The 11,169-nt window shown below is 44.5% G+C and overlaps 1 protein-coding gene across 1 annotated transcript; it reads left to right on the top strand.

Annotated features, from left to right (window-relative positions):
* Window positions 1–4,040: 4,040 nt before the first annotated feature.
* LOC135103054 (serine-rich adhesin for platelets-like) lies at window positions 4,041–9,733 on the top strand. Its single transcript, XM_064008980.1, has 9 exons — window positions 4,041–4,530; window positions 4,656–4,880; window positions 4,988–5,692; window positions 5,804–6,028; window positions 6,346–6,882; window positions 7,021–7,245; window positions 7,361–7,588; window positions 8,072–8,635; window positions 8,773–9,733. The coding sequence occupies exons 1-9, from the start codon at window positions 4,219–4,221 to the stop codon at window positions 9,214–9,216; spliced, it is 3,465 nt and encodes a 1,154-aa protein (XP_063865050.1). The 5' UTR covers window positions 4,041–4,218; the 3' UTR covers window positions 9,217–9,733.
* The last annotated feature ends 1,436 nt before the right edge of the window (window positions 9,734–11,169 follow it).

Here is an 11,169-nt window from a genome sequence, read left to right as displayed (position 1 = left end):
TGCTTCTGTATTTCCACTTTATTATGACTTGAACTCCTTCAAGAGGGAGGTTTGAAGACACTTATCCTTCAATTTTTGACTACCGCTTCGGACCTTATTCGGGGATCGGCATCTCAGTGGGCTTTTTTTTTTTTTAATTGGATTTTTGTTGCCCTTGGCCGGTGTCCCTCCTACATAAAAAAGAAAAATAGGTACTGTCATTATCAAGACTGACGCATTAATTGTGGCTTTCCTTTGATTCTTCCTTTTCTTCTTCCTCTTTCCTGTTATCGGGAACAGCGAGACCCAATTTTGTTATCAGGGAGATCCTTCAGTGCTGGAACCTTCTTCACAACACAGGCAATCCTAAGACGAACCTGAAGCTGCGGAACAAGCCAGTGCAGCATGGACAACGATTACTTGATGGGTCTTTAAAGGGAACGGTCAATTTTCAGTTTCACCCAACCAACGATTTTCTGATGTGGCTTATGTGTTTCTGGTGAGATGTGTAGTGTATTGATGGTCTACATCACTTCCGTCGCAAAATGCGCAGTTTTCAAGTAATGAATTTATCAACTTTTGCCTAAATCTCTTCCCCAACGATCTTGGGGGACCTGGGGGTTTTTGGGTGGGGGATCATTAAATCGAGTAACGCGCGTTGCAAAACAAGTCGAAAATCAACAAAATCACATAAAAAAATATATGAAAATACATAAATTATACCTTTGACGGCGGCAGCGGCTGAGGCGAGCGTTGCTGTTATTGTTGAGCAGCTTTGCCAACGATTCGCTACATTTCTTGCTTTATCCGCTACATTTAGCGAAGGCCCGCCCAAGGGTTACTAATCCCAAATTAGTGCGATACATTTAGAAATAAGTAGCTGAAGCGGTAGCGTCGCTACAATTTGACTGAAGTAGTGATAGCGGTGGTAGTGTATTGCAAAAAACTAAAAGTCGGGATTAGTAGCGTAATATTGGAGTTGAAGTTTGGGAATGAAATACTTTAACAGCTACTTATTTAGAGCTTCACACATGTTTCGTTGTGGAAGAGATGTAGGCATAAGTTGATAAATTCATTATTTGAAAACTACGCATTTGTGACCGAAGTGATGTAGACCACCAATCAATACACTACACATCTCACCAGAAACACATAAGCCACATCAGAAAATCGTTGGTTGGGTGAAACTGAAATACAGAGCATCTCAGTACCTTAAGGACTATAACAATGGTATACAGTATATACATAGATACGGTCCTTTGGCTAAGTAATGACTAATGAGGATAAGACTAGAAGTAACGGATTCATATTTAGTAAAAGACTTTTAAAAGCTAATATATATATATATATATATATATATATATATATATATATATATATATATATATATATATATATATATATATATATATATATATATATATATATATATATATATATATATATATATATATATATATATATATATATATATATATAAAATGGTTGTCAAAGTTAAATACGTAAATGAAATAGACTCCGCAGAGGATTAAAATAATTTATGGTTATGAATGATAATGGATATTGGTAGGGGAAGGTGCGGGAAGACGGACCTATGTGATGAGATGAATTCCCCTCTGAAAAAAAAAAAAAAAATCTCACTTTAGCAAAGAAACGTAAAAGGAGAGAAATCCAAATGAAACCAACAACTCTAGTGCATAAAAAAACAACAACAACTAACAAGAGCATATATAAAAAAAAAAAAACAAGCAAAAGCTGGACCATTCTGTGTTCATGAAAGTGACTGTGAGAGTGAGGAGGCACATTCAACTGTCTGCTTGAATTGCAGTGGCATTTGGCAATTCTTTGAGAAGTGAAGGGTGAGTTTGTTGTGTCATTTGCAAGAGATGGGCACATGAGAAATGTGCAGGGATACAAAATGATGAGGAAGAGTTTTTTGTGTGTGATTAATGCCAGTAATGATCAGTTTCTCTATGTTATGGTACAGCACTGTGAAGGACCCATACAAGAGTAAAATGGTGACATGAACAATGTATAGGGGTAGAAAGTGATGACGAAAAATTTTTTCTGTTTATTTTAAAATTGAGTTTTTTGATGAACCCTTTGAGGGGTAGGATGAGCCCCTGTGGTCCGTCTTACTATCATATTTGATTTTGTTACAATAAAAACAAAACATTTTTTGGAAAATTTCGTGTTTCAGTCTTTTCCTACAAAAACCATGACCAGGGTGTGTACTGTAAACATAACATCCTGAGGCACGACCACATCCCCTAAAACCTAAAACCTAAGAAAAGAAAAGAAAAAAAAAAAAATGTGGTTTCTAGACTCGTTCTTTTGTTAAGTAGTCCGTCTTCCCCCATCTTCCTCTATATATATTTAATTCAAGCCATGTCACGTGTAGGTTTACTGGCTTCTTGTGACCTCCCTTATGTTCACAATTACATTAAGTACACCCGTGCACCCAGACACCCAAACAAGCCTGACATCACAGCGTCTGGTTGGTATTGTGGCTCACGGTGGTGTATCTCCGCACGCTGGCGCTCGCTCACCTCAGACCACAGATCTGTGCGGTGCCCTAACCCATATCCGCGGATGTGGCTCGTACTTGCTGTATCTATGCTCACGCTCGCCGCAGAATATAAATTGTCAATTCGAAATGTTTACCTTAACATAATTTTCAGATTCACACAACAAACAGTTTCCCCTCACCTATATCCTCCATCAGCACCGGTCTCTAGAGTCTGGTACAGTGTCGGACTGAGAAGGGAGTAGTGGTGACAATCATGTGGAGAGAGAGTGTCATGTGGGCGGTGAGTTTTATTTTTTTTCATTACTGCCACCAGAAGTCACCAGGCAAGTGTAGATGGGAGGAAGAGGAGACAGTGGATGAGTCATTCTAAGAACGTCCACGATCATTTCATTAGTGATGTCAAATACATTATATACGCGTATGGTAACTACCCGTTCATTATCTATATTAAGCTTGCCATCGCTTAAAATGTTATTTGTGCGTAATGAATAAACGAGCATTCTGCTTTGTGAAACTCTGAGCTAGGAAATGGCTGCAGCTGTCCACTCACGGCGCTTGGGAACACCTTCGGGAACTCCTGAGTCCTGACCATATCCAGCATCACGAGCTGTTTTGATGATAAATGCATCAATACTTTAATGTCCTGAAGCTTTATACTTTATCAACTAATCTTTCACTGTAATTTTTCAGTCAGTTGACTGCCAAAACAAATAAACCGTAACTTCTTCTTAATATTATTATCAATATTAATAATGATAATCATAATAAACATCATCATCATCACCAGCACCACCACCACTCCCTATCTTCCATAGACTCTTTCCATTACTAAACAAATTAGGTTATTCTGACATGTTTTGATCTTACCTTTATGGTTTTCCTCTATTAATGTATTACTTCATCTATTCGTAAATTCATCTAATTGATATTAAGGATACGGGCGGCGCGCGTCTCGCGCTGTTTCAAGTTTGATTAATTCAATCCTTCCTTCATCCCTTTCTGTCCTTTACTGAAAATTGTCTTTTTTCACTACCCTACCTAATACAAAATCCCGCGTCCTTATTCTAACAGCAGCCTTTCTGCAGCACCTGCTGACCTTCACCACTGCCGCGTCTCCATCGTTATGCTGCCATTATACAGTGCAATGAGATTATGCCGCTCCGGCTAAGAAACAACACACCGGTAAAGTTAATTATATTGAGTTAAAGAACATAAATATGTGACAATAAAGATGATTTAATGAACACAGAAAACAGCTGGAAGGGACCTCTCTCTCTCTCTCTCTCTCTCTCTCTCTCTCTCAATATATGCGGTATGTGTGAGCACAGTATATTATAAATCATTAATGTAGTCCTCTCCACAATGTTATCTTCCTGGTCACATGTGAGAGAGAGCAGTGGCAGCACATCTCAGTGGAAGTGTTCCCGGCGCCCCCTCTGGTGCACCACTGGCGGGGATGGGAATGAGTGATGTCAGGACAGTAGCGATAGGAATGTGTGCTGACTAAACCACCGCACCATCGCTTGGCGCGCACGAGCCTCCGCAAATATCCGGTGACGGGTAGACTACGCAATGGGACGTGGGCGAAGGTAGGGTATAAGCCAGGCTCTCTCTCTCCCTCCACTACAGTGTGCTCCTCGGGCAGCGACGAGGCGGCACAGACGAGGGTTTCAGATCTATATTATAGACTGTGCACTACAGACTGCGCCATGGCTCCTATATCAGGGCCACCTTCTTCAGACCAAGGCATTCCCGACAGTTTCTGGACCTTCGAGCTGCCTATAACCCGCCGGGGACACTTCTTCCAGGACTCTGCCTTCGAGAATGCATATGAACAGCTCAATAACAACGTACGGCGGATTCTACAGCAGTGGGGAGAGACGGACTTTCTTAGTGATCTATCGGGTGATTCAAAACTTCGCCACTCCGACAGCCTCGACCGCTTCAGGCAGCTGCGGCGCGACAACCTGAGGGAGGAGGACCAAGCTGTGACTGTCGCCTCGGACGCAACTACCCACAAGGTCAGTCAGCGTGAGCGAGTGCACATACGCGCACAAGGTGAAGGAGATGCCACGAACATGATGGATATTATTCTTGACACAAGTAAGTCCCAATTATTGTGAATAATTTCCTATATCTGCTGCAGATCGTGATGGATGTGCACGACTTCCTGGGTGGCGATGTGAAGGTGAGGCTGGAAGGCGAGCGGGAACTGGTGGTCGAGGGACGCACCGAGACCAAGACAGGGAGCTGGACATCGTCGAGCAACAGTTTCCGTCGACGTTTTTGTCTTCCACCCAACACCGATCTGGCTGCCGTGTCTGCCGTGTTGTCTGACGATGGCATCCTCACCGTCAGCGCGCCACTCCGGGTACAGTAAACTACATTATAATGAACATTCTTAAATTCATCTTGTCTTTGTGTAATATTCACAGTTCACTTCGCAAACAGAAAATCACTATTTGTGTTTTCGTTCAGAGCGTGGCTCGGGGACAGAAGGAAACAGAGGTGCCTCTCTTCGTGCAAGGTGCACGTGCTGCCAATTCCAGTGATCAGCGTGCAGGCTTCTCTTCACTGAACACGAACTCTACGCAAAAGTCCACATGCACCTGTCGCCTCGGGCAGCAGGCTCAGAACAGCGCCGCGCGCTCAGGAAGAGAGCACATAATTCCAATTAAGTTAGATGAAGACCTTGAAGAAACCTCCCGCAGGTCACCAGCCAACATGGGCACGCAGGCCACGCGAGGGTCACAGAGCCGAGAATTCATGAGCCAAGAGAGGGTTGAGTCCTCTGAGAGAAACACATGTGAGGGTTCAAGACAGTCCCAGCGTGCTGAAAGCTCTTCCGTTTTCTCCCAAGCCGGCAGTGTCACCTCTCAGGACACCAGCGAAAAGAAGGATCAGACTCAATCGTCCTCGACCCATTATGTTCCGATTAATATAAGGAACCAGCTGCCAATCACCAGACGAGGCTTGTTCTTCGATGACTCCTTCTTTGCGGGCATGCGACAAGACTTCCAGAGCGCCGTGAACGACGTGTTGGGCCACTGGGGTGACAGTGAAATACTGACGAATGATCGCGACGACGCAAGCTGCCTGGGTCGCTATAAGCAGCTCCGTGAACACAACCTCAATGTAGAGAGTCAGGCTGTGACGATCACCGCCGACGAAACCAGTCACAAGGTGCAGTCTCACGCCACCATGGCATTTGTCTGTGTGACGTTGATTACAGTGCTGTTCATTATTCTATAGATCACCGTGTTTTGCTCTTTCATAGATCTTCGTATTTTCCAGATCGTGATAGATGTGCACAACTTCTTGAGTGGCGATGTGAGGGTGAGGGTGGAGGGCGAGCGGGAGGTGGTGGTTGAGGGAAGCACAGACACCAAAACAGATGACCTGGCAGTGTCCAGCAACAGCTTTCGCAGACGCTTCTGTCTGCCAGCCAGCACCGATACAGCAGCCATGTCTGCTGTGATATCCGATGATGGTATTCTCACCATCACCGTCCCAAGACTTGTAAGTGTGCAGGACGCGAGGGCATTACGCCGTCACGACATGACAGACCAGGAAGATCATGCATTCTAGCAGTCCAAACCAACCCAATGCTAGCTTAGCAGGGAAATAATTATATTTATAGTTTGCGAGTTGTTCAATAATTTAATAATCATAAACAAACATGAGTTAAGGACATCAACGGTAACTAGAAAATATGTTCCGAAAAAAAATAAATAAAAATAGAACTCTGTTGATGCGTGGCAGGTGTGACTAACGTTACAGGCTAAACAATATACTTCACCATATTCAACTAATACCTGAAATACCTCCTTCAACAGGTGAATCAGATCCAGAGCAGAGAGACAACAATCCCTATAAAGACAAAAGGGCTGCAACAGAAGCGCGAGGAGCACGTTACTTCCAGCTTCTCGGCGACCCCCGGCAGCTGCTCGCCTGCAGAGACTTGCCCCTCTTCCAACGTCTCCAGGCAGACATCGACAGTCTCTACTCAAACGGACGCCCCCATCAGCGGGTTAAGCCACACAGCAATGAAAGAAAGTAAGGAAACAAAAACTGAGATGAAAGAATCGTCTTCGATTCTGCAGGCCGGTGAGAAACAGTCAACCTCTGAGGTGCAACGGTCCGTGCCAGACTCTGTCACGCTACCCATCACCACTCGTGGGTCGTTCTTCAGTGACTCTTTCTTCAAGGATGCCTGGAAGGACTTCCAAGAGGCGGTGAGTGACGTGGTCTCTAAGTGGGGGGATCCCGCTTGTCCTGCAGACGACTTCACACACTACCGGAGACTGCGGGAACAAGATTTGCGAGACGAGAACCAGGCAGTTAAGCTCACGGACGACAAAGTCAATTATAAGGTGAGGGGAGGGAGTCCTCTGGGCTGCGGGTCCTGTTGGCATTTCTTGTGTGTTTAAGGACTTAGGAAAAAAGTTGTACTTCGTGCCAATTCCAACATGTTATCAAAAAATTGCTACAGGGAAATAATGTCCTTGCAGGTTGTTGTGGACGTCGAGGACTTCATGAAGGGCGGAAACGTCACCGTCAGATCAGTGCAGGACAGAGAGCTGGTGGTGGAGGGTCATGTGGAGAGACAGCAGGGCGGAGAGCGGTACAAGAAAGAGTTTCACCGTCGTTTCGTCCTTCCTAGCAACATTTACTCAGAATCCGTGTCTTCGGTGATATCTGCTGACGGAGTCCTGAACATTACGGCTCCGAAGAAGGCGAGAAGCGTTTCACTGTGACTTGTAACCAATGAGTTTGTATTTCAGTTTTATGCCACAGTGAAGGAATTCGTTCAGGAACGTACAATGATTGTATTAAACTTCACTGTTTCAGGCACTGCCTCTGCCTTTCCGGGAAACCATCATACCAGTGGCCGTGGAGGAGGGAGTGCACCGGACAGAAAGTCTCAGCCACATATCAGAGGAGTCGCTAAAGTCACACAGGGAGGCACGCAACGAGCGGCAGCAGCAGCAGCAGCAGCAGCAGGTGTCGACAAGTTTTAAATCTGCTGCACACGAAGGGTCCCGGACTCAGAATGTTTCTTTGGATTCCTCAAAAAAGGTGCCATTCCTTTCATTCCATAGCGAGTGGTTGCATAATGACAGTCTTCAGCCATTCTCTCTTCGCCATCTCTTCCTTTCTCCTACCGCTACTTTCACGCTAGCTGCTTTTCTGATCTTGCGAATTGCATGTCTCACTTTCTCACGGCTTCAATGCACGAGACTCTTTACTTTCTCTCACTCCTCTTCTGTTCCTCTCTCTAATGCAATAGTTAACCAGTATTCTTATTCTTTCATTGTTTTTATCGGTAAATTCTGGAACGCCTTGCCTGCTTCTGTACTCTCCCTTCCTTCAAGAGGGAGATTGCAAGACACTCCTCCAATTTTCGGTAATCCTTTGGACTCTTTCCTTTGGGGACTGGTATCTCAGTAGACCTACAATTTTTTCCTTTTTATTGTTTTTGGCCAGAGCCCATCTTATACAAAAGAAGAAAAAAAAAAAAAGTAGAGAGCAAATGCTCATGTCAAGTTTGTGTTCCACTAGGTTGCTTGTTCACGGGAGCACATCATTCCTGTGGTACTTGAGGAGCAGGAGCACGTCTCAGGATCACACCGCGAGGGAAGTACAACCTCTGTGAAAGAGAACACTCAAATGACTCAAAACAGGGAATCGCTGGAGTCCTCCCATGCCAGTACCGTGAACGCCACCGCCACCGCCGCGGCATCTGAGACTACGTCCTCAGAGACTAAGTCGTGTAATACTGCAGTAGCCGAAAATCATCTGCAGAATGCTGCTGCGTTGACAAACAGCAAAGGTTTCCAGGGGATTTCTGCCACAGCTACAAGACGCTCGGAGGAGAGCAGGAGTCTTACCGGCAGTCTCCCATCCAGCAAGACTGTGCCCATCAGCCTCAAGGGAGACTTCTTCAGCGACTCCTTCTTCGAGGATATGAGGAAGCAGTTCACCGCCGCCGTGCAGGACGTTCTGCAGCAGTCAGAGGCGGCCTGCCTGTCTGACGAGATGATCAGTTACCGCAACCAGCTGAGATCGAACCGGCGACTAGAAAACCAGGCGGTCCACGTAGAGGAGGACATGAGTTCATTCAAGGTGAGGGTCAACTGTTGCTTATAATCTGTCTAGTTTGTCATACATGTGTGTTCACTTTTCTATGGACGATGAGGGTGAGACGTTTTCTGGGTGATGATGATCACGCCCTCACCGCCTCGCTGCCTTTCTTCCTGCAGATCATCCTCGATGTCCACGAATTTGTCGGCGGCGAGCTGAAAGTGGAGGTGGAGAACGAGCGAACACTCGTGGTGGAAGGCCAAGCCTCGTGTGAAGAGGGAACCTCGTCCTCCACACTCACCTTCAGGCGCATCTTCTCGCTGCCCTCACAAGCCAACGTGGCGGCCATCACCTCGGCGCTCTCCTCAGACGGCGTCCTCACCATTCTCACCCCAAAGCTGCAGCAAGACGTCACTTCCATTGCCAGTCACAAGATGAATGTTCAAAGTCACTCTCGTCAGGAGGAAGACAGCGGCGCGGCGAGTGTGTGGGGGGAGCAGCAGGTGAAGCAGGAAACCACCAGGTCCGGGAACAGTTTTTCCAAGACATCGAGCAGCAGTAGCACCAGCACCACCACCACCACCACCACCACACAAGAGTTTTCGTCTCATAATGTGTTTTGAGGCGGCCGCGTGGTAGGCAGCTTGTTCCACGCTGTACCTGTCGTTACTGTTTTACGGCAGTAAGTCTCTAGAGGCTTAGGCCGCGTGAAGACACTGGTGTGAATAAATCCTGCATGAGGGCGGTAAAACTGCGCCCAGCCCTTCCAGGACATGGTAGCTACACGAATTACCTTCCTTTCAGTCGGTAGCGAGGCGATGCCGTCGTCTGGAGGGATTGTTGTGGGGAGGGTGTGGGGGAGGTGCAGCTGGGTGATTCTCACCCAAAACATTCCAAGTAAACATTGTGATCATGTGAAGTACCGCGACTAAATCTTGCCTCTGATAGTAAAGAAAATAATGTGAAGATGTAATTTTAATCTTTGTTTAAGTTACTTGTCCGTTTGAAACTAACTAATGACAGTTTTAATTATTGATCTGTGTGGCCTCGAGGGAGTTATTGAACCTTCTTGGGCTTTTCATTTATGGTGGTGTCTGTGATTCACATAATTTATGGAAATAAACTGTTCACTATTATAGTAATGCTGTTTTTAAATGCTTTCATTAAATCAATTTAATAGCACTTCATGTTGGAAGAGAAAGAACTGAAAACAATCATATTCATAAATCATGGACAAGATTTAAAAAGTGTGGAATCTGGATCTAACAGATGAGGCGATTGTAAACACATTCCTGCTATGACAACAAACCCACTTGGGTGTGAAATATTCATATTGTTATCCCTATCAGGGCAATTGTGTTGTCCTGTGGTTACGTAAGAGGTAAGAGAGGTTAGTTAGCAATTTAACAGGTTCCATGAAACGCCCTGGCTCCTTGTCATCAAGCGGCCCAGCCAAGCACTTGATATTCACCTCGTCTTAATTTCGAGACAGCCTCTCTGTCAACACAGCCTAGTGAGGACTGAAATGTTTGTTGCTGTTTTATATAATCCTGTAACAGTTATCTAAATTACTCTTCGCATTCTAGAGCAGGCCAGGCCAGACAGCGAGGGCCACAAAACATTAACCTCGCAAGAAATGGAAAAAGTGCAGGCGATCATGTTGGCTGCGGCGGCGAGGGACCCAACACTGCAGCCTCGTGCATAGGGGATGTTTCTGATGATTAACAAAACTAACAAAAACCCCGCAAAAAAAAAAAAAAAAAAAAAAAAAAAAAAAAAAAAAAAAAAAAAAAAAAATCTGAAAAATTACTCATACGCGCATCCAACATAAATACGGTGGAAGCTAAACTGATGACTGAGGAAACGCACACACACACACACACACAAAAAAAAAAAAAAAAAAAAAAAAAAAAAAAATACAAAACACTTAAACTTTAAATCTTGAAAAAAATACGATACACGCTCTCATACAACAAGGCGGTGAAGGCTAAACTGATGGCAGAAGAAGCACACACACAAAAAAAAAAGAAAAAAAAAAAGAAAAGAAATGAAAACTACTCATACACATTCCCATACAACAAAACAGTGAATAATGCTACACGGAATCTCACGGTGCTCACCAAAAGTACTGCATAAAATTTGAGAACCATCGCTTCCACTTGAACAGCACATGGAATACGTATTAATTCTGAGTGATCTCTCCTCGTTATGAAGACGCCACCTAAAAATATTGCCACCTGCCGGACGCCTCTCAGCGATCGACGTCCACATAGTTACATTGAACCCCACCGGTGCCAAGAATTCCACAAGGCTTCACGAGAATGTCTTTGACGGATATTCTGGGACACACTCACACACTCACACACACTTATCTATTTTTCACTAACCGACGCCTCAAGGTTCCTCCTCGCGACAGTTGTTACTTGTACCGAAAACTTTAAAACAAAATTGTACTCCGATTTATTTAATTTTTTAATCAGTCTGTAAAATGATGAAATAATTTCTCAAAATTTGATAAAAAAATAATAAAAAAAAAAGCCTTCATATTAGTAAAACAAATATTTGGAAAGTAAACT

The sequence above is a fragment of the Scylla paramamosain genome, chromosome 1, assembly GCF_035594125.1.
Source record: "Scylla paramamosain isolate STU-SP2022 chromosome 1, ASM3559412v1, whole genome shotgun sequence".
Lineage (NCBI taxonomy): Eukaryota > Metazoa > Arthropoda > Malacostraca > Decapoda > Portunidae > Scylla > Scylla paramamosain.
The sequence above is the reverse complement of the archived record's forward strand: the minus strand, read 5'-3'. Positions and strand labels throughout refer to the sequence as shown.